The sequence below is a fragment of the Trachypithecus francoisi genome, unplaced genomic scaffold (genome assembly GCF_009764315.1).
Source record: "Trachypithecus francoisi isolate TF-2019V2 unplaced genomic scaffold, Tfra_2.0 Lachesis_group16, whole genome shotgun sequence".
NCBI lineage: Eukaryota > Metazoa > Chordata > Mammalia > Primates > Cercopithecidae > Trachypithecus > Trachypithecus francoisi.
In genome coordinates, this window is record NW_022681461.1 from 48806822 (window position 1) to 48831166 (window position 24345).

At 41.8% G+C, this 24345-nt stretch overlaps 1 protein-coding gene across 2 annotated transcripts in view; it reads left to right on the top strand.

Annotated features, from left to right (window-relative positions):
- The window catches only part of ADAMTSL1 (ADAMTS like 1), a 979130-nt gene that overhangs the window by 835121 nt on the left and 119664 nt on the right, over positions 1-24345 (top strand). For both annotated transcript variants that reach the window (XM_033237422.1, XM_033237423.1), the window contains 3 exons: positions 13326-13505; positions 18476-18629; positions 19508-20633. In XM_033237422.1, coding sequence (XP_033093313.1) covers positions 13326-13505; positions 18476-18629; positions 19508-20633 — 1460 coding nt within the window. The remainder of the gene's footprint in view (positions 1-13325; positions 13506-18475; positions 18630-19507; positions 20634-24345) is intronic.

Consider the following 24345-nt stretch of genomic DNA (forward strand, 5'->3'; position numbering starts at 1 on the left):
GGGTCAAATGGTATTTCTAGTTCTAGATCCTTGAGGAATCGCCACACTGTCTTCCACATGGTTGAACTAGTTTACAGTCCCACCAACAGCTTAAAAGTGTTCCTATTTCTCCACATCCTCTCCAGCACCTGTTGTTTCCCGACTTTTTAATGATTGCCATTCTAACTGGTGTGAGATGGTATCTCATTGTGGTTTTGATTTGCATTTCTCTGATGGCGAGTGATGACGAGCATTTTTTCATGTGTCTGTTGGCTGCATAAAAGTCTTCTTTTGAGAAGTGTCTGTTCATATCTTTTTCCCACTTTTTGATGGAGTTGTTTTTTTCTTGTAAATTTGTTTGAGTTCTTTGTAGGTTCTGGATATTAGCCCTTTGTCAGATGAGTAGATTGCAAAAATGTTCTCCCATTCTGTAGGTTGCCTGTTCACTCTGATGGTAGTTTCTTTTGCTGTGCAGAAGCTCTTTAGTTTAATTAGATCCCATTTGTCAATTTGGGCTTTTGTTGCTGTTGCTTTTGGTGTTTTAGACATGAAGTCCTTGCCCATGCCTATGTCCTGAATGGTATTGCCTAGGTTTTCTTCTAGGGTTTTTATGGTTTTAGGTCTAACATTTAAGTCTCTAATCCATCTTGAATTAATTCTTGTATACGGTGTAAGGAAGGGATCCAGTTTCAGCTTTCTACATATGGCAAGCCAATTTTCCCAGCACCATTAATTAAATAGGGAATCCTTTCCCCATTTTTTGTTTTTGTCAGGTTTGTCAAAGAAAGATCAGATGGCTGTATGTGTGGTATTATTTCTGAGGATTCTGTTTTGTTCTATTGGTCTATATCTCTGTTTTGGTACCAGTACCATGCTGTTTTGGTTATTGTAGCCTTGTAGTATAGTTTGAAGTCAGGTAGTGTGATGCCTCCAGCTTTGTTCTTTTGGCTTAGGACTGTCTTGGCAATGCAGGCTCTTTTTTGGTTCCATATGAGCTTTAAAGTAGTTTTTTTCCAATTCTGTGAAGAAAGTCATTGGTAGCTTGATGGGGATGGCATTGAATATATAAATTACCTTGGGCAGTATGGCCATTTTCATGATATTGATTCTTCCTATCCATGAGCATGGAATGTTCTTCCATTTGTTTGTGTCCTCTTTTATTTCATTGAGTAGTGATTTGTAGTTCTCCTTGAAGAGGTCTTTCACATCCCTTGTAAGTTGGATTCCTAGGTATCTTATTCTCTTTGAAGCTATTGTGAATGGAGTTCACTCATGATTTGGCTCTCTGTCTGTTTTTGGTGTATAAGAATGCTAGTGACTTTTGCACATTGATTTTGTATCCTGAGACTTTGCTGAAGTTGCATTTATCAGCTTAAGGAGATTTTGGGCTGAGACGATGGGATTTTCTAAATATACAATCATGTCATCTGCAAACAGGGACAATTTGACTTCCTCTTTTCCTAATTGAATGTCCTTTATTTCTTTCTCTTGCCTGATTGCCCTGGCCAGAACTTCCAACACTATGTTGAATAGGAGTGGTGAGAGAGGGCATCCCTGTCTTGTGCCAGTTTTCAAAGGGAATGCTTGCAGTTTTTGCCTATTCAGTATATTGGCTGTGGGTTTGTCATAAATAGCTCTTATTATTTTGAGATATGTTCCATCAATACTGAATTTATTGAGAGTTTTTAGCATGAAGAACTGTTGAATTTTGTCAAAGGCCTTTTCTGCATCTATTGCGATAATCATGTGGTTTTTGTCTTTGGTTCTCTTTATATGCTGGATTACGTTTATTGATTTGCATATGTTGAACCAGCCTTGCATCCCAGGGATGAAGCCTGGATAAGCTTGGGGGATAAGCTTTTTGATGTGCTGTTGGATTCGATTTGCCAGTATTTTATTGAGGATTTTTGCATGGATGTTCATCAGAGATATTGGTCTAAAATTCTGCTTTTCTGTTGTGTCTCTGCCAGGCTTTGGTATCAGGATGATGTTGGCCTCATAAAAAGAGTTAGGGAGGATTCCCTCTTTTTCTATTGATTGGAATAATTTCAGAAGGAATGGTACCAGCTCCTCCTTGTACCTGTGGTAGAATTCTGCTGTGAATCCATCTGGTCCTGGACTGTTTTTGGTTGGTAGGCTATTAATTATTGCCTCAATTTCAGAGCCTGTTATTGGTCTATTCAGGGATTCAACTTCTTTCTGGTTTAGTCTTGGGAAAGTGTATGTGTCCAAGAATTTATCTATTTCTTCTAGGTTTTCTAGTTTATTTGCGTAGAGGTATTTGTAGCATTCTCTGATGGTAGTTTGTATTTCTGTGGGGTCGGTGGTGATATCCCCTTTATCATTTTTTATTGCATCTATTTGATTCTTCTCTATTTTCTTCTTTATTAGTTTTGCTAGCAGTCTATCAATTTTGTTGATCTGTTCAAAAAACCAGCTCCTGGATTCATTGATTTTTTTGGAGGGATTTTTGTGTCTCTATCTCCTTCAGTTCTGCTCTGATCTTAATTATTTCTTGCCTTCTGCTAGCTTTTGAATGTGTTTGCTCTTGCTTCTCTAGTTCTTTTAATTGTGATGTTAGGGTTTCAATTTTAGATCTTTCCTGCTTTCACTTGTGGGCATTTAGTGCTATAAATTTCCCTCTACACACTGCTTTAAATGTGTCCCAGAGATTCTGGTATGTTGTATCTTTGTTCTCATTGGTTTCAAAGAACATCTTTATTTCTGCCTTCATTTTATTATGTACCCAGTAGTCATTCAGGAGCAGGTTGTTCAGTTTCCATGTAGTTGAGCGGTTTTGATTGAGCTTCTTAGTGCTGAGTTCTAGTTTGATTGCACTGTGGTCTGAGAGATAGTTTGTTATAATTTCTGTTCTTGTACATTTGCTGAGGAGTGCTTTACTTCCAACGATGTGGTCAATTTTGGAATAAGTGCGATGTGGTGCTGAGAAAAATGTATATTCTGTTGATTTGGGGTGGAGAGTTCTGTAGATATGTCTATTAGGTCCCCTTGGTGCAGAGATGAGTTCAATTCCTGGATATCCTTGTTAACTTTGTCTCGTTGATCTGTCTAATGTTGACAGTGGGGTGTTGAAGTCTCCCATTATTATTGTATGGGAGTCTAAGTCTCTTTGTAAGTCTCTAAGGACTTGCTTTATGAATCTGGGTGCTCCTGTATTGGGTGCATATATATTTAAGATAATTAGTTCTTCTTGTTGAATTGATCCCTTTACCATTATGTAATGGCCCTGTTTGTCTCTTTTGATCTTTGTTGGTTTAAAGTCTGTTTTATCAGAGACTAGGATTGCAACCCCTGCCTTTTTTTGTTTTCCATTTGCTTGGTAGATCTTCCTCCATCCCTTTATTTTGAGCCTATGTGTGTCTCTGCATGTGAGATGGTTCTCCTGGATACAGCAAACTGATGGGTCTTGACTCTTTATCGAATTTGCCAGACTGTGTCATTTAATTGGAGCATTTAGCCCATTTACATTTAAGGTTAGTATTGTTATGTGTGAACTTGTTCCTGTCCTTACGATGTTAGCTGGTTATTTTGTTCATTAATTGATGCAGTTTCTTCCTAGCGTCGATGCACTTTACATTTTGGCATGTTTTTGCAGTGGCTGGTACTGGTTGTTCCTTTCCATGTTTAGTGGAAGCTTCCTTCAGGAGCTCTTATAGGGCAGGCCTGGCGGTGACAAAATCTCTCAGCATTTGCTTGTCTGTAAAGGATTTGATTTCTCCTTCACTTATGAAACTTCGTTTGTCTGGATATGAAATTCTGGGTTGAAAATTCTTTTCTTTAAGAATGTTGAATATTGGCCCCCACTCTCTTCTGGCTTGGAGAGTTTCTGCTGAGAGATCTGCTGTTAGTCTGATGAGCTTCACTTTGTGGGTAACCCGACCTTTCTCTCTGGCTGTCCTTAACATTTTTTCCTTCAGTTCAACTTTGGTGAATCTGACAATTATGCATCTTGTAGTTGCTCTTCTCGAGGAGTATCTTTGAGGCGTTCTCTGTATTTCCTGAATTTGAATGTTGGCCAGCCTTGGTAGGTTGGGGAAGTTCTCTTGGATAATGTCCTGCAGAGTGTTTTCCAACTTAGTTCTGTTCTCCCCATCACTTTCAGGCACACCAATCAGACGTAGATTTGGTCTTTTCACATAGTCCCTTATTTCTTGGACCTTTGTTCATTTCTTTTTACTATTTTTTCTCTTAACTTCTCTTCTCAGTTCATTTCATTCATTTGATCTTCAATCAGTGATACCCGTTTTTCCAGTTGATCGAGTCAGTTACTGAAGCTTGTACATTTGTCATGTAGTTCCCATGTCATGGTTTTCATCTTTATCAGGTCATTTAAGGACTTTTCTGCATTGGTTATTCTAATTAGCCCTTCGTCAAATATTTTTTCAATGTTTTTAATCTCTTTGCGCTGGGTTCATAATTCCTCCTTTAGCTCGGAGAAGTTTGATTGTCTGAAGTCTTCTTCTCTCAACTCATCAAAGACATTCTCCATCCAGCTTTGTTCTGTTGCTGGCAAGGAGCTGTGTTCCTTTGGAAGGAGAGAGGTGGTCTGATTTTTAGAATTTCCAGCTTTTCTGTACTGCTTTTTCCCCATCTTTATGGTTTTATCTACCTTTGGTCTTTCATGATGGTGACATACAGATGGGGTTTTGGTGTGGATGTCCTTTCTGTTCGTTAGTTTTCCTTCTAACAGTCAGGACCCTCAGCTGCAGGTCTGTTGGAGTTTGCTTGAGGTCCACTCCAGACCCTGTTTGCCTGGGTATCAGCAGTGGAGGCTGTACAAGAGTGAATATTGCTGAACAGCAAATGTTGCTGTCTGATCGTTACTCTGGAAGCTTCATCTCAGAGGTGTACCCAGCCGTGTGAGGTGTGAGGTGTCAGTCTGCCCCTAGTTGGGGATGTCTCCCAGTTAGGCTACTTGGGGGTCAGGGACCCACTTCAGCAGTCTGTCCATTCTCAGATCTCAAACTCCGTGCTGGTAAAACCACTACTCTCTTCAAAGCTGTCAGACAGGGGCATTTACATCTGCAGAGGTTTCTGCTGCCTTTTGTTTGGCTATGCCCTGACCCCAGAGGTGGAGTCTCCAGAGGCAGGCAGGCCTCCTTGAGCTACAGTGGGCTCTACCCAGTTAGAGCTTCCTAGCTGCTTTGTTTACCTACTAAAGTCTCAGTAATGGTGGGTGCCCCTGCCCCAGCCTCACTGCTGCCTTGCAGTTAGATCTCAGACGGCTGTGCTAGCAATGAGGGAGGCTCCGTGGGCATGGGACCCCCTGAGCCAGGCGTGGGATATAATCTCCCGGTGTGCCATTTGCTAAGACCCGTGGTAAAGCACAGTATTAGGGTGGGAGTGACCCAATTTTCCAGGTGTTGTGTGTCACAGTTTACCTTGGCTGGGAAAGGGAATTTCCTTCCCCCTTGCACTTCCCAGGTGAGGTGATGCCTCGCCCTGCTTCGGCTCTTGCTCATTGGGCTGCACCCACTGTCCTGCACCCACTGTCTGACACGCCCCAGTGAGATGAACCCAGTACCTCAGTTGGAAATGTGGTAATCACCCATCTTCTGTGTCACTCACGCTGGGAGCTGGAGGCTGGAGCTATTCCTATTCAGCCATCTTGGTGCGGATCTTGCTATTCCATTGTAGTTTTGATTTGCGTTTCTCTGATGATCAGTGATGTTGAGCACCTTTTCATATGCCTGTTTGCCATTGTGTCTTCTTGAGAAATGTCTAGTCAGATCTTTTGCCCATCTTTTGATTGAATTATTAGATTTTTTCCTACAGAGTTTTTTGAGCTCATTATATATTCTGGTTATTACTCCCTTGTCAGGGTAGTTTGCAAATATTTACTGCCATTCTGTGGGTTGTCATTTCACTTTGTTGACTGTTTCCTTTGCTGTGCAGAAGCTTTTTAACTTGTGATCCCATTTGTTTATGTTTGCCTGTGCTTGAGGGGTATTGCTCAAGAAATTTTTGTCTAGACCAATGTCCTGGAGATTTCCCCCAATGTTTTCTTGTAGTAGCTTCTTTGTTTGAGTTCGATTTAAGTGTTTAATTCATTTTATTTAATTTTTGTATATGGCAAGAGATAGGGGTCTATTTTCATTCTTCTGCATAGAGATACCCAGTTTTCCAAGCACCATTCATTGAAGAAACTGTCTTTTCCCCAGTGTATGTTCTTGGCACCTTTGTTGAAAATGAGTTTACTGTAGCTCTATAGTTCTGTTTCTGGGTTCTCTATTCTATTCCATTGGTGTATATGTCTGTTTTTATGTCAGTACCATGCTATAGATGATACTATTGCTCTGTAGCATAATTTGGAGTCAGATAATGTGATTCCTCCAGTTTTGTTTTGTTTTTTTACTTAGGATAGCTTTGGTTATTCTGGATCTTTTGTGGTTCCATATAAATTTTAGGATTTTTTTCTATTTCTGTGAAGACTTTTTTTGATATTTTGACAGGAATTGCACTGAATCTGTAGATTGCCTTGGGTAGTAAGGATATTTTAACAATATTAATCCTTCCAATCCATAAACATGGAATCTTTTCCCATTTTTTTATGTCCTCTTCAATTTATTTCATCCGTGTCTTATACTTTTCATTATAGAGATATTTCACTGCTTTGGTTAATTCCTAGTTTTTAAATTTTATGTGTGGATATTATAAGTGGGATTACTTTTTAAATTTCTTTTTCACATTGTTCACTGTTGAACATAAGAAATACTGATTTTTGTATGTTGATTTTGTACCCTGCAGATTTACTGAATTCAAATTTATCAGTTCTAATAGTTTTCTTGTGGAGTCTTTAGGTTTTTCCAAATATAAGATCCTATCATCTGCAAACAAGGATAATTTGACTTCTTCCTTTCCAATTTGGATGCCATTTATATCCTTCTCTTGTCTTATTGCTCTAGCTAGGACAAGAAGTGGCTTTTGAGCTGGACCTTCAAGCACATCTTGGAAGTCTCTGGATGAACAAAGAGTTGGCAGGCATTGCTCATGGACTGAAAGACATGATCAAAGGCCAGAGCAGACAAGGTTGTCTGTGTGCCCAGGAAAAGGCAAATTGTCCACTGTAGCTAAAGCATGGGCACATGCTTTAGTATGTCAAGGAATAGGCTGGAAATGTCCATGCAGATCAAAGTGAAGGGCATTGTCAGGAGTCTAGATTTTATCTAGACATGGTAGAAGATTTTATCTTCTTACCATGATAATATCCTAAAAGCTTTATGTATACATCAAAATTTTAAATGACAATTTTTAGAAACTTTTCTTGCAGCTGTTTTATCATCATGTTGTTACAGACCTATATACTGTTGGAGGTCTGTGCCTTAAATCAAGTCCTATCTGCAAACTGATAACCCAGTTGTGTTATTTTCAATGAGTGATCACTCTATAGTACAATTTTGTTACATCTATACCCTTGAAATAAGACAAATTATTTTCATTATCTACTTCCTCAATTTGAAAGAGAGAGAAAATTAACCTACATTGTTCTTTATTGCCAAATTCACTAAGAAAGTCTAACTGAACAGCTTGAATCTGAGAACTGTTCTTATTTAACTACTTGTTTATTTCGGAGCATTTATTCAAATTGAACAGAAGCCTGTGTGCCTCATAAAATATTTAGAAAAAGAAAACTTCAGCCACTATTCATTGAGAAGACCCATACTCCTACAAATTCAGCATCACTAGTAGAGTATCTAAAATGTCAATCACTGGGTAACAGAAACTTTGGGAACATGTTATTTATGTCTGAAGGACTCAGTAGGACCCATGAGGAATCTGAGTGTGAATTATAATCAAAGGATTAAATGAAAAGTGGCTTGATGTCATTTTGAGGTTTAGGAGATAATAGTTTTATGAACCAGTCATTATTTCTCTCAGAGTAAAAAAATACACTGCATCTTCAACAGTGTAAATATTTATGGATCATATCAAAACATCATATACTCCCAGAACTTATTGTAAAATGTCACTCCACTGTTCAGGTCATACCCTGACCACTTCTTTACTGGGAAACAAACAAATCATTAATTGTAAAAGAAGGAAAAGGAGAGAACATGTGTAAGAAAGAAAACTAGAGGTGGATTCAGTCAATCCTAATTTTTTTTAAAAGATGTAATGATACACTGGGGAAAAGTTTTAAATGAAATTCTCAAACACTTAATATAAGCAACAACAGAAGCAACATCTCTTCCTTCATAGAGCTAATGGTCTAAATGGGCGATAATTTCTGAAAATATGAGAGCTATTTTGAAAAATAAAATGAGGCAATGGTGATAGAGACCCCTTTGACTACTCTAGGTAGGAAGGTTAGGGATGACCTCTCCACACAGCTGAGAATGGAATTGAACCTGGATTATTCAAGAGACTCAGCCACATGAAGATCTAAGAGAAGAATGGTGCAGGTAGAAAGAAGAGCAAATGCAAAGGCCCTGTGGGAGAAACAAGCTTGACATATTTGAGGAACAAAACAACAAAAAACAAGTCTGGTTGGAGTATACAGGGAAAGGGGGAGTCGTAAAAGATAAGATTACAGAGGTGTACGACGCTTCTCTTGCTCTGCTACACATTCACCTACCTAGAACCACGCTTGGTTCATGATTGACATTTAATAAATTTATGTGGAATGAATTAATAAAGTTGGAAGGATTTAAGTTAGACAAGGTCTAAGTTCCACCAGGGCAGGAACCAGAATCTGTAGCAGCTTGCAGGGCAGGGTTAGAGGAGTGTAGATTTTATTCTCATTGCAAGGGAACATCATTGGAGGGTTTTAAGCATGGAAATTGTGTGATCACATTTATGCTTTGAAAACATCACTCTTGCTACTGTGTGGAGAACAGAGTGTAGAGAAGACAATATGGGGTTTCCAACAGGAGGGAGGAGCTCTTTTCAAATGATCACATTTGATTGTATCATCTATATCCTGCTAGAAACGCTATTTCTTAGTTCATTCCGGCTGCTAAAACAGAATACCGTAGACTGAGTAGTTTATCAATGACAGAAATTTATTTCTCACAGTTCTGGAGGGTAGAAAGTCCAAGGTCAGGGTGCTGGCAGATTCGGTGTCTAGTGAGAACCCTCTTTCTGGTTCATAGATGGTGCTCTGTGGCTGTGTCCTCACATGATGGAAGGGGCAAGGCAGCTCTCTGGAACCTCTTTTATAAGGATACTCATCCCATTCTTGAGGGTTCCACCCTCATGACCTAATCACCTCCCAAAAGTCCTCACCTCCTAATACTATCACCTTGGGAGCTAGGATTTCAGCGTGTAAATTTAGGGGAGTGGCAGGGAGGACACAGACATTCAGACCAAAGCACCAGTAAAAGGCAAGAGATGATGGATTATGGTATGCTGATTCATCATGTATTTTAGAAGTATAGCTTATATGTTTTGTAAGTAAAACTGACCTTATTTGGCCATGAATTGGATGTCAGGGGAAGTGGGGTAAGAAAAAGGAAAAACTGGCTGGGCGCGGTGGCTCAAGCCTGTAATCCCAGCACTTTGGGAGGCCGAGACGGGCGGATCACGAGGTCAGGAGATCGAGACCATCCTGGCTAACATGGTGAAACCCCGTCTCTACTAAAGAATACAAAAAGCTAGCCGGGCGAGGTGGCGGGCACCTGTAGTCCCAGCTACTCGGGAGGCTGAGGCAGGAGAATGGCGTAAACCCAGGAGGCGGAGCTTGCAGTGAGCTGAGATCCGGCCATTGCACTCCAGCCTGGGCGACAGAGCGAGACTCCGTCTCAAAAAGAAAAAGAAAAAAAGAAAAAAAAAAAGAAAAAGGAATAACTCAAGGGCCTAAGTTTTTGCCCTGGATGTGGCACAATTAAATGAATGGGGAAGACTGAGAGAGAAATAGGTTTGGGATGAGGTTGGAGGGGCAGTATTAAGAGTTCCATTTTAGGCATGTTTAAATCAAGATGCCTATTTGCATTTAAGTGGACATGTTGAGTAGGCCTAGGGGAGAGTATTTTTGATTTATCAGCACAAACTTGTTTCTTTCCGACAATTGTGGTTTCAGAAAAATTACAGTAAGTTCATAGAAGAATCTTAGTAATTCACAGAATGGAAAGTATTGTGGAGAATATAGTCCCCCAATTTGGCAAATCCTTCAGAGTCAGTAATCCACATGGTTAGTTGGCTACTTATAAAAAGAAAGAATGAACAAGAAAAGTTTATAACTAATCTGATTATAGTATAACTTGTTGGTTTGACGTAAGAATTTGACAGCAGTAAGAGAAGGTTGAACCTTAAAAATCATGCAAAAGACTGTAAAACTAAATGTAAAACCTTTGTTATCCATAGCAACAAGATTATTCTAGATAAATGGAATTCTTAGCCACTAATTTAAATTTCTTCCAAGTACCAACTTCAATTCAGTGCCACAGACATTTACTGAGAACATCCACGGGAGGCATTATTGTAGGCTATGCGGGTACAACATTAGTTACAGAAGGGAAATCCTTTAATGTCTTATTGAATTGCTGCCAAATGAGAGCTAAAATTAAAATTTGTGTCTTCAATACATGAAAAGCCCACAGAGTCACTGAAGTGAGCCACAAAGAAGACAAAGGTTTAGGCCAGTCACTTGAATCATTTGCTCTGAGACCATAGATTTTGTTCTTAATCAAGCCCAAAGGACACACTAGAAAAGCCCTTAGAAGGAGCTGGTAGGACTTGTGATGAGTAACAAGTGGTCTGGCTTAAATGTTGCCTTTCAGAAATCAGAGTTTAGGGAGAACTTCCTAAACTTTCCAGGGTCACCAGAATGTTGACGAACTACTTTAAATTCTGCTCCCCAACCTGAATTGTGGGCTGGCTCCTGCCTGTCAGGGATGGTCACAAGAGTGGAAGCTAAGAATTGAATGGCAAAGCCCAGTTGGGTGAAAGAGTAAGACCAGGCTCCTGGCAGGCTTGGTGCTGATCAGGCTTGGAGCCCTCCTCATGAAGCAACAGTCACGCTACCCTCCTTTGGGTCTGTAAAGCACACAGGAGTTGTACAACCACAGAGGAGAGAAGCTGAGTTTGGACTTGTTCTCTAGCTGTGTCCAGAGCATGGTGTCCAGTAGCTCAGTAAATGTTGCAATGAATGGCAATAAACCAATTCTAGCCCCTGTGTGACCTTCATTGGGTTGTTTACCTCTCCGAGCCTCAGCTTTTTCTTTTTCTTTTTTTTTTTTTCCTGTAAAGTGGAAATAAGACCTAGCTTGTAGGGTCATTTCACATTTTTTGTTAGCCTTCAATGCTTCAGTGGGTAGGTAGTTGATCCCAGCAATAAGAAAATATATCCTTTTTCCTAGGGGACTCAATATGGTTATTTTTTAAAATTTGAAATGGAAAAAAAAAAGGTTGCTCACCATTGGTTTGAATCATTTAAAAGACTCTAAGACTCAAAGACTTAACTAGACAAAGTTGATTACTTTTCTAACATCATTATCCACTAGCTCTGTGACCTCAAGCCATTCACAACTGCAAACAAATGGCATATTTGCTCGGGTGGGGTCCAAACAACCACTGGTCCTAACAGAGACCTCTCTGGGTCCCGGATTTTCCTTTCCATGTTTATTACCACTGGGTATGGTGAGGGAACATTCATTTGGAGACATGGTTCTCAGCCCTGGAGACACAATAAAATTATCTGAGGAAAAATTACTTGAAAGAAGATTATACTATCTTTCTTAAAAACAAAACAAAACAAAAACTGGTACCTGGGACCCACCTCCCAGAATTTCTGATTTGTTGGGTCTGAAGTGAGGCCCAGGCATCGGTACTTTTAAAAAGCTCCCCAGGAGACCTTGACGTGCATGCAGGGTTGAGAACACTGAGTAAGAAGGTGAAAACTGGGCTGCAGCAATGTTCTGACTGTACCCAAGGACACTGGTGTCACCATCATAACCTTGACTGCCAGCAAAATCCCCCATAGCCATTCTGAGTACAACTTACTAAGCAAAGACCACCATGAGTTCTGAGAGGGGCACTCCTCCAGCAGAGCAAGTCCTTCAGCACAAACTCTCAGGCTTTTTAAAACCAGGCTTGATCTCTCAGGAAGCCTAAAGGCAGCAAGCTAATGATGAGAGACTATTCTGGAAGAAATCAGCAGGCTCCCTAAAATTTTACAATAAAATATCCCCACCACAGAGTAGTCGTGGGTTGAACTCTTAGCTAGGGTTATGTCTGAGTGAAAGTGGTAGAAAACCCAAAATAACATTGGCTTTAAAAAGATAGAAAAGTCTTCCTCCCTCACTTAAACACAGACAGTCCAGAACGGGTATGGTGGTTTCACAGTCAGGAAGCCAGGCTTCTAACTTTTTGTTTATGACAGCCCAAGATGGAAGCTTACATTTCAGACATCACATTCACATTGCAGCCAGCAGGGAGGAGAAAGGGAAGAGATGCCAGACCCTCTTTTTGGGCACTTCCCAGAAAGCACACGCAACCCTTCCATTTATATCCCATTGGCCAGCATTAAGTCAAATGGCTGTATCTATCTTCAAGGGAGATTGGCAAATATAGTCTTTACGCTGAAATGTCATATGCCCAGTGAAAAGCTAGGGGACTCCTTTGCTCTGTAAAGGGACACATATTTGAAAATAGCCAATGGTCTGTGCTTCAGGGGCCCTCCCTCCCACTTCATGCCCCTGGATCATAACTATTCAGTTACATGTAAACAATGTTTTACTGGGGTTCCTCTGAAAACCACTGACATGAGGCCATTTTTCTTGCATCCCAAATTTCAGTGGCTCAGGCTTCCACTGCCCTAAGAAATCATCAATCCTGCATGAAGAATATTCCAGGCGGGTTCTTAAGAAAACCAGACCCTAAATCTAATGCCCATTCAGTGTGGTAGAGTGCCTTCACTCAGAGAAAGGGCTGTCTTTTCTGCAAATTAATTTCTCTAAATTTATACTGATGGCAGGAGCTCTCTCCTGTTCATTCTGGAAGCAACACAGATTATTTTCCCTGGATCGTAAATATGCTGAACACTCTATTATACTAACCTTTTAAACCAGTTGTCTTGGATGGGGCTGCAAATCATAGTTCAGGAGCAACTTTCTAAGATTTAATGGCCCCAGAAATTCCTGGATGCTCTAGTTAAATACCTGGGATTAAGTGGAGAGGGTAGATCTTGCTACAAAATTCATCTCAAAGAGAAGAAACAAAATCCTTTGGGCTGATTCCTGGTTTTTCTTCTTTTTCTGGGTGCTTTTTTTTTTTTTTTTTTTTTTTGCTTCCTTTACTCTGCCAAACTAAGATAAGAATTAGCAGTCAGACAGACTGCCTTCCCATATTGGGTCTACTTTTTCTTCCTTCCTTCTTTCCTTCCCCAGTGTTCCAGAACGTGTGGTGGGGGTGTTCAGAAACGCGAGGTTCTTTGCAAGCAGCGTATGGCTGATGGCAGCTTCCTGGAGCTTCCTGAGACCTTCTGTTCAGCTTCAAAACCAGCCTCCCAGCAAGCATGCAAGAAAGATGACTGTCCCAGCGAGTGGCTTCTCTCAGACTGGACAGAGGTATGTATGTTCCTCAGGAGAGAATAAGAGAGACCCAAGTTGGAAAAGAAGGCTACCCAGACATATACATAGAAAAGGCAAGAAGAGAACAAAACAATCTTCCTAATACTATGGAATAGTATTTTTTTAAACCATATATACCATAGTGTGTAACTAGCTTTTAACGAGACTGCAGGGACCTGAGTTACACAGCCAGCCCTTACCCAATGATTGGAAGTTTAGAATTGTAAATGGGCTCCTTGTGGAACAAAACCAGACCTCACTGGTGCTGTTTTGGCCCAGGATTCTTTTCCACACACTGGGTTCTTCTCCTTCTATCTCCACACAACACCCCCTCCTCCTGACCTCCCTGTACCTCTTACTCCCAGATGTTTCTAGTCTCTATTTAGGAAGGGCAAAGCCTCTGTTAGCAACTCTCTTCCAAGTTACTGGACAATAAAGGACATGATTTATTAGGAAAAAGAAGGCCGAGGAAATCCTGCCTGTTTACTGTTAGTTTCCTGGCTCTAAAAAATTTCAACAGCTTCCCAGCAAGAGAATTTGATTTCCCTTGTAGTCCTGCACTTTGGGAAGTGATTGCTTCAGCATTCACCATTCCTGACTTTATCTCCTAAGTTAGAGACATACCTCTGACTAACCTATCTTTCTAAATAATGCCTCTTCTAATTCTAGTGTATGATAAATCATTTACACCTAGCTTCAAGTCCTTTGTTTTCAGCCGCTACCACTTCTTTGAGTTGCCTTCGACTTCTCCAGCTCCATAGGCCTGTGTGTCTTCCATGGAGAAGTCCCCCCAAAATTGTTGCCTCACAAGAAGATTTAGCCAAGAACGGAATCACTTGATGCGAAGTGAAAATTTTTGTGAAGCCAGATTCAAGACCTTCCTTTTTCTAGCATATAAGAATTTGAATTTGCCTTCCTAACCCCACTGCCTTTTTTTTTTTTTTTTTTTTTTTGTATAGTATACAACTCACAAGAGGGAGCTGCTGCTGCTTGAAATACCTCACATAGATACTTGCTTACAGAGGGCAAAGCGGCCTGTGAAAATTCAGATCCAGCTCTCCTCAACTTAGGTTCTTAGAATTCTTGCCCATATCTTATCAATCCACACAGAATTCCGTGAGATGGTGCCTGCTAAGTGCATTGCAATTAAGAGTTAACTTACATTACCACAGGTTTTATAATTTGGCAGTAAAATTGCTTCTTGTGGTATCTGACACCAAATGTCTCAGAACATTTGGGGAATTTTTTCTCATGCTTTAGAAAGAAATTCGATTTCTTTCTAAATTTGATTTCAAGATAAAAGTGAGTAAAATGAACATGTGTACATTTGCGTGTGTGTGCATGTGCATGTTAGTGACAATTTTTCCTTGGGAATGTTGATTTGGGGTATGGCATTTGAAGAACACAGATGTATTTGCCAAGTGGCTCTAGATGAAAACATTCTATCAGTGGAGTATTATAAAAGGAATTGCTCCCCTAAATCTATCAGGTGATAGTCTGCCGTGAGTGGGCTGCTGAGGGACTTGTGTGTGTTATCATTGTCTTCCCATGTTCCTGGAGTTTGTGGTCTCTGAAGCATATGAGACACAGAAGATTCAGAAAAAGTTCTTTTCTGACTGCAGATTTGAGAGGTACCCTTGAGATTTTTGGACTGAGAAAAGGTCCCATTGATACCATTAAGTACAGTAGGCCTTCAGAACAGTATCATGTGTTGTTAAGAGTTCAGACTCAAAGACAGGCAAACCTAGGTTCAAATCTTGACTCTGCCACTTACTGGCTGTATAACCTTGGGCTAATTATTTAACCTTTTTGGCTTTAGGTTGCTTATCTGTATAATGGAAATATAATGGTATCCATCATGTAGGTGGGAGGCTGAAATTAAATATACTTTAATATATATTGCATGTAAAATACTTTGGCCTACTAAAAGCGAACCCTCATGATTCTCTTCCATTTGGGTTCACTTGTCATGAGAAGGAAAGGAAATGAAAGGAAGCACTCACTGTGGCTGGCTGGGCCTGAGGCCACAGCTTAGGTCTCCTACAGGCTCTTCTGGTCTTCCTGAAGAGGAAGTTCTATTTTTGGAACTGGGAGGAGGTAGCCCTTATTCAAGGAATGTTGCTAGCTTCTGAGCTATCTGGGTTAATGAATGGAAATTCCAAACATTGGGGAGGGGCTGGGAATGGTGGGAAGTAATCCCTGAATTACTGGGATTAAACTCAAACTGGTGCCATACTGAAGCGCTCCTGGAGGTGTTCACAAAGGCTCCACATTGGCCCTGTCATCCTGATGACCATTCCCCTGGCCCTCTGGCTGAGAGGAGATGCGCATTCCACACTTCCCATGAGACTGCCCTTGGAGAAGGGAAGACCCAGATGATCTATGGGTGTTTTTCATCCTCAACTATCTTGGCTCAATCTCATGGTTACTGCACAGAATCCCATAGAGACAGAATTAAGCCAAAGTTTTAGACATTTAAAATAAAATTACTTACAGATTCTATTCTGGAAGTAAGACCTCTCAAAAGGCCATACTTCTTTTCTTTAAAAGAAACCCTCAATCTCCTGAAAGAGTTTGATATTAAATATTTTTAAACCCTATTATATGGAAGTTGCTCCTTTCTCCCCTAAAAAACATTCTTAAAAAAGAATAATTTTAGAGCTAGAAGGAGCTTAAAAGATCCTATAGACTAATTACTTTGTTAAAAAATTAAGACCATAGAACCTTTATCAAATGAAATGTTACTATGAAGCCAATAATCTTAAACAGATAAAATTGAGCTATTTTGGTTTAAGTGTGAGTAGGGGTCTCAGATCTCCAACGGCTGGGTCTCCTCACCACCTGAGAAGCCCCTGAATCACTTCGTCAACATAGTTATGGAACACAGCTTTAAAATCCCTGCTCTAGCTTAGCTTCCTTATTCCAGAGATATGGAAATTGAAGCTAGAGAAAGAGCTAGACTTGACCAAAGTCATAACCCGGTCTTCTGACCTGAAACTCTGTTTTTATGTTTCTACTTAGCAGCCTTAAAAGCGACCATGCTCTTTTAAATTTTCAGGCTTCTTACTTCCATCCCACCTGATCTTGGATTTGGTGCTATCATTTACAATCAAATAAGGAATGGATAGAATCTGGAACCCACAATTGTCAGGCTATAAAAGCAGTGGGTTTGATTCTCACCACTATCCTTTGCATCTTAAATTTCTTTCAGGGTGGCATATATCACAGCACATCACACAAAATAGTGTCACTTCAATATGTTAGCATATAACACTTGAAAATATAAGATCATTTTTTGTTTTTACTATCATTTTTCAAGTTAACGTGGCACACTCCCACAGCCCTCGTTCAGGCAAGCCTGGAGATGACAGCCTCCTTCCCCGACGCCCTGCCTCCCATCCATCTCCTGCTTTCATCCCTTACCTACAATGTTGCCAGATTAACCTTCTCAAAACACCTCTTTCATCATGTCACCCCCTCTTTAGTGGCTTCCCACTGCTTTATGGACCAATCACAAACCTCTTGTCTGAAAATTAAAGGTCTCCAAAGTTTGGCCCCAAACTAACCCTCAAGCTTCTGACACTTACAACTTGAGCCCTCTGTTCTCTCAAACTGTTCTGTCCCACGCCTACCTTGGGACTCCTACACTGAACTCTTCTTTTTTCTGGAAATTTCCCTGTCTCCCATCTGATCCCTGTTTCTCTGCATCCACCCAGACTCCAATCATCTTCAAGACCTTGGTGAGGAAATCTCTAGTGTACTATAAGCATTCAATTATTGTAAGCATTACTTTTACACTACTTTACTTGTCTTCTAATTGTATGTTTTTACTAAATTCTGTAATTACAATTCTATAAACAGCTTTATTGAGGTATAATTTATATATTATAAACTCTGACTTAGCATGTTTTTAAGGTTTATCCATGTTGTAGCACATATAAGAACTATACTCCTTTTAATGGCTGAATAACATTCCACTGTAAAGATATGGCATATTTTGTTCATTCACCAGCTGATAGGCATTGGGCGATTTTCACTTTTGGCAATTATGAATCATACTGTTATGAGTGTTTGCACACAAGTCTTTGTGTGGATGTATGTCTTTGTCTCTCTTGGGTAGCTACCCAGGAGTAAAACTGCTAGGTCTCATGGTAAATTTACGTTTAACTTTGTAAGAAACTACAAATCTGTTTTCTAAAGACACTGTATCATTTTATTTTCCCACCAGTAATGAGTGAAACTGCTAATTTTCCATATCCTCGCCAACACTTGTTGTCTTTTTTTTTTATTATTATGGCCATTCTAGTGGATATGAAGTGGTGTCTCATGGTGGTTTTGACTTATATTTCCCAAATGGACTATTTCATTTTAACAATGCATTTGGAATTTTCCCCTCATTTGAATGACAGCTCTTTGAGATTTGGAACTATCTTGCACATCTTTTCTTCATAACATCTAGCACTCTACCTTAGACAAAGTAGATTCATAACTGCCTTATGCTTGACACTAAAATATTGTCACTTATTTGTGAAGGAAGGAAAAAGAAATTAGCAATAATTGTCATTTCTATGTATGGCATTTAAAATATATTATCTCACTTAATTCCCAGGCTTGCAAACTAAGCATAAGTGGAAACAGACTGAGAGAATTTAAGTAACTTGCCAACTAGTGAAATACTGAGCTGGGATTTAAACATTCTATAACTCTCTAACTCTGAAGCCCAGGCTATATAAGTAAAATAGATAAAAGGTCTTCAGGAAACCTCAGAGTAGAAAATCTTAGAGTGCGATGTGTCTATAAGATTGGCATCTCTTCCACATTGTGACCTCATAATTAGTATTTCTATCTCAGTAGTTATTGCTTTTCCAAGCAACTTTTCTCGTATTTTGATGAGTTTGAGAGTCTATTAAAAAATTAGCTTCTAGTTCCCTGAATTTATGTGCATTTGGCCTTTCTTTCTCCGCCAGTGTTCCACAAGCTGTGGGGAAGGCACCCAGACTCGAAGCGCCATTTGCCGAAAGATGTTGAAAACCGGCATCTCAACTGTTGTCAATTCCACCCTGTGCCCACCCCTGCCTTTCTCTTCCTCCATCAGGCCCTGTATGCTGGCAACCTGTGCAAGTAAGTACGTCAGGGCTCCGGGAATGGGGAGATGAAACCCACACAGCAGCAGCTATAGCCACCACTTTGTGGCCTTCCCTAAACCCAAGACCTGTGAGAAATAGTGGGACAGTAGAACCCCATGGAGGGCTGCAGGCAGGAGAGCTCAGCTGGAAACGGAAAAGGAATCTTAATTACACGTGGCCAGGCTGAATTCTCTTCTGCACTGGAAAAACAGTTTGCAGGGGGTAGAGCAAAGTTCACTTGCTGGCATACAGAGATCTGGAAGCTGGAGGCAGTGTATTACTAATGATGTCTAATGTTATCCACTCTGGGGTTTTAAACGACTCTAAACAGATCTGTTTAATATTAATCCCTAGAGCCGCAACACTTCTAGGCTCTCCTCACCATGTCCTTTAGGGCTCTGGTGCCTTGCAGGACCCAGAAGGCAAACATTTAGAGGAGGACATTCTCCCCTCTGTCCTCTGCCTTTTTATGACGTTGATTTCTTGTTTAAAAATTCTTTTAATGAGAGGAAATGGCTTTCCCCGGGGATCCCCCTCCATCTAAAACGCTACATCTCAGCTTCTAGCGGCAAAAAGGCCCAGCAGGGAGACACTGGGTTGCCCACTGCATCTCATTAGTTCTGATTGTGGTGGCAGCTTGGTGGTCCACAGCTGGGAACGAGGCCCTCCCGAAAAACACAGGCAGTAAGGACTGGCCTCAGCCAAAATAAACCCTGAAGAATATTTTCTCTCCCGTCCCTCCGGCGCCTTCATCTCTCCTTCTCTTCTCCACTCTGGCCCTTTCCTTTGCCCCTCTCTCCTGGCTGCATCTCACCCTGGGTTTTCTCTCTCCCCACCTCTTTATCTGTCCCTTTGGGTTCGCTCTCCTTCCAGGGCCCGGGCGGCCGTCCACGAAGCACAGCCCGCACATCGCGGCCGCCAGGAAGATCTACATCCAGACTCGCAGGCAGAGGAAGCTGCACTTCGTGGTGGGGGGCTTCGCCTACCTGCTCCCCAAGACGGCGGTGGTTCTGCGCTGCCCGGCGCGCAGGGTCCGCAAGCCCCTCATCACCTGGGAGAAGGACGGCCAGCACCTCATCAGCTCGACGCACGTCACGGTGGCCCCCTTCGGCTACCTCAAGATCCACCGCCTCAAGCCCTCAGATGCAGGCGTCTACACCTGCTCAGCGGGCCCGGCCCGGGAGCACTTTGTGATTAAGCTCATTGGAGGCAACCGCAAGCTCGTGGTCCGGCCTTTGAGCCCGAGAAGTGAGGAAGAGGCTCTCGTGGGGAGGAAGGCCGGCCCGAAGGAGGCCCTGCAGACCCACAAACACCAGAACGGGATCTTCTCCAACGGCAGCAAGGCGGAGAAGCGGGGCCTGGCCGCCAACCCCGGGAGCCGCTACGACGATCTCGTCTCCCGGCTGTTGGAGCAGGGCGGCTGGCCCGGAGAGCTGCTGGCCTCCTGGGAGGCGCAGGACTCCGCGGAAAGGAACGCGACCTCGGAGGAGGACCCGGGCGCGGAGCAAGCGCTCCTGCACCTGCCCTTCACCATGGTGACCGAGCAGCGGCGCCTGGACGACATCCTGGGGAACCTCTCCCAGCAGCCCGAGGAGCTGCGCGACCTCTACAGCAAGCACCTGGTGGCCCAGCTGGCCCAGGAGATCTTCCGCAGCCACCTGGAGCACCAGGACACGCTCCTGAAGCCCTCAGAGCGCAGGACTTCCCCCGTGGCTATCTCGCCTCATAAACACGTGTCTGGCTTCAGCAGCTCCCTGCGGACCTCCTCCGCCGGGGACGCCGGGGGAGGTTCTCGAAGGCCACACCGCAAACCCACCATTCTGCGCAAGATCTCAGCAGCCCAGCAGCTCTCAGCCTCGGAGGTGGTCACCCACCTGGGACAGACGGTGGCCCTGGCCAGCGGGACACTGAGTGTTCTTCTGCACTGTGAGGCCATCGGCCACCCAAGGCCTACCATCAGCTGGGCCAGGAATGGAGAAGAAGTTCAGTTCAGTGACAGGTGAGCCTGGTAGCTAACCTGGTCTTGGGGAGGAAGCAAGGGGCTACATCTGGCCCAAGTCACACTACTCAAACGTTCTTCAAGGTATTTCCAGGAGTAGGGCTTAGAGCTGGCCTCAGGGATCCCATCATGGGGTACAGGCCCTCTCAGCACTGATAGACTACTGGAGCAAAGACAAGCTGTTTCATTTTTCTAAACTGTCTGTTCTCATCTTTATAAGGGAATAGCAACATTGCCTACCCACCCCCATCCCTGTAGGATCCCAAAGATAAATGAGATACTCTCTGGATAGCTTTGAACTTCTGGCAGAAAGACATCATTCCAGGCCAAGGCATTATTATGTTACTACTCTGTAAGATGAACTATGGAAAAGCTTTGACACTGGAACACTGTCTGTGTGTGTGTGGTCCCCCAGGGCTGGGCAGAGAAAGAAGCCAGCACCTGCTGTTTCCCATGGGTGAACCCATCTTGTGTCTGGGCTGGACAAGGCTGTTTGTTCCAGAAAGCTTTTATTCCCAGTTGGACCTGTGATTAATTTTCCTAATATCTCCTGTTGTCTCTGTTTTGATGTATCATTATCAGGATGACAACATGTATCACTTCCTAGTCTCTTTGGGTCATAGCCATTCATAATGTAGAATCAATAGTGGTAGTAGAATTAATAATATTTTTTACCACTACCTGTGCCATACTTTGTACATATTTTGTCTCTTTTTACAGGGGCCTTGGCAATGAAGATAGTTGTCATTAACTGATTAGTGACTATCTGCCAGGCAAATGTAAACTCTTTATGTGTTTTATCTCACTGAATAGAAGTGGATACTGTTTTTATCCACACTTTATAGAAGAGAAAACACATAAAGTTAAGTAATTTACTAAAGGTTGTATTTATTAGGTGGCAGAGCTATGATATGTAACAAAGAAGGAACTTCCCTATGGGTAGTCACTTTAAAGAATCACGAAATCATAGTCCTCTAGTCTAGATTCCTCATTTTAATCTTTTATCTTCTCAGAATCCAAGCATAATGCTCTTTTCATTAAGTCTACATCTAAATGTTATTGTTTGACTAACCGTCTTCTCTGGCTTGCTAGCTTTTGGTAAGGAAGGAAAGCCAGCATTTATTCCAGGCACTATGCCAGGTTTATTTATAAGTAACTGCATTTTTTATTCTAACAGTCAATCCACAAGATTGACATTATCCTCCAGTTTTATGTAGAAAACGAAGGTTCAGCAGCTCACCCAAGATCACATTTTAGTAAGAGCTGAAACAAGCATTCAGTATTTGATTTTGATTCCAAGAAGTTTATTTGATTCCAAGAAGGAGTTCTGTCTACTCTTCCGAGACTTGGTGAATAGATGTATAGTAACTTTTGTCCATCCCGCACACATCATTTTTTGCCTTTGAAATGTCAATAATACTGCCTCTCAGCCTTAGTACTTTTAGACCAAATAGCTTTGTAACAATACTAAGTATTATTTCTTTATGCTCCAACTGGATGCCAGACATAGTGCTCAGTGCTTTAAAGGCATTATCTTGCTTAATTTTCCCTCAAAATCGTAGGAACTAGTAGGTACAATTGTAGTTACCATATCTAGATAGAAAGCTGAGGGACAGATGTTGGAGCCACATAGAAACACTGGAAATAGTCTGAACACAGGCAGCATGCCCCAGAGCTTGTGCTTTTAACCTGCCCCTCTGTCCGTGCCCTCCAGCCCCCACCACTCATACTTTCCTTGATCAGCTTCACTGCTGTTATCCCTGTCGTTTCTCCAAAAATCCTTATAACATGGTTGCAAAGATTTCAGTCAAGCCCTTTGAGATCACTGAGTGGCAGCTCCAGTGTCTGGTCCCAGGGTGATGAGGGGTGGCCTGATACTCAGGTGGGTGGTGCCCTGCAACTCAGTCCTATCAGTGCACTTGCTGTACCTATTACACCGCTATCATGCCCTCTCCTCTATCAGCCAGTCAGTTTATCAAGTGTAGGTACAACGTTTTATTTCTATCCCCTGGGCCTATTGCCTGGGATTGGTACTATTGGGATTGAAGGGAATCACAATTGGCATGAGGGAAAAGATAGAAATTAACATCTCCCTACTTCCTCCTAAAAAGCTGTGGAGCAAGACAGGGCAATGGGAAAGGGTCCCAGGGCAATGGGAAAGGATTCTGCTCAGCCTTTGCCCGCAGGGGAGAATATTGAGCCCCTGGCTTAGAGGTCCTGACAATTTCTTTGAGTGTTGGAGACTTTTTATGAAAACCAAGGCCCTGCAGGAATGATGTGGAAGGAGGTAGACAAGCATGGGGGGGGTCCAATCTGATCTTGCCAAGGCCCTTCACTTTTCACGGTCTTAGTCTCTTCATTTCAGAAATGAGGAGACTGTACCATATCATCTCCGAGGTCCCTCCTGCCTCCTTCCCTCATTTACAGAAGGCCACGGAAGGTTAAAGCCCATATGCTGATGGGAGAACCTTCACCACAGTAACTTCCAAAGCTGTGGCACAAGTTGTTTCTAAATGCTCCACAAACAGGCTCAGTGATCACATGAGTTTGAGAAGGGCAAACTTAAAGCTAAACAGATGTATGTACTGCTGGATTTTATGTCTATTTTTTTAATATCACACTTGATTTTTTATTATAAAAGTAATAAAAGGGCTATAAAATAATTCAAATAATATCTAAATCTATAAAAAGTGCAACCTCCCTCTTCCCCGCAATGCTCCCAGAGGCTATCATTGTTAATAATTTGGTATACATCCTTTTAGAATGTTTATATATTTTACTGTATTACATAAAAAGCATATATGCACACATAGGATTTGGGTTTTTTAATAGGATATTAGTCATGTTCAGAAATGTGACTTGGTTTTTACTTAACAGCATGTCTATGAGATGTTTTCATAATAGTATGTAGTGGTCTATATTGCCTTTTTTAACAGCTGATTACTGTTCCTGAATGCATTTAACTATCCCCCAACTGAAAATTATTTGGAATTTTTCTTTTTATTTTACTCTTTTAAGCATTCCAATGTGTGTTGTGACTTTCCAAGTGGACAATACAGTATGCTGTGTTTTCAAAGTTCTCCTTTAATCACTGAACAATTTTTTTGGCTTAGTAATCTGAGGAACACCAATAATTCTTGAAATAGCACTTAGAAAACACACTTTGGCCCTTTTAATTTTTGCCTTAACGGGCATTGAGAGTCTAACCCCAATGGCTTGAAGATGGAGAAGGTTCAGTGGAATCCTGCTAGAAACAGATGTGGCAGCCAGGTGCTAAGAACACTAAAGCACTGGGCCTAGGCGAGCAGAGGGCAAGTCCTGGATCCTCCATCATCCAGGACATCATTCTGGGGGAGGGTAGCACTAAGAGGGTAAGAGGGAAGATACCTGAGAGGCAGGAACAGTTTTTGCCACCAGCAAATTTTTTCTTTTTCTGGATCTAGCCTTTACTAAGCGTTTCAATGCAAGTTAATGGCATGTGGTAGGAAAAAAATAAGAGATTTCCATTTTTGATCTTTCACATCATAATTTTTCCACTTTTCTTGGCTTCTCAATAAGAAATATGGTTGGAGCTTAGTTTTCTATATCTTTCAAGTTCTGTTTAAGAAAAGAGTGACTGTATCTGCACAGAGCATGCAGGAGGCACAGAGCTGCCATTAGGACTGCTGCGCTGTGGGCTGTTGGTGACCTTTCCTGTGTTGGGTTTCATTGC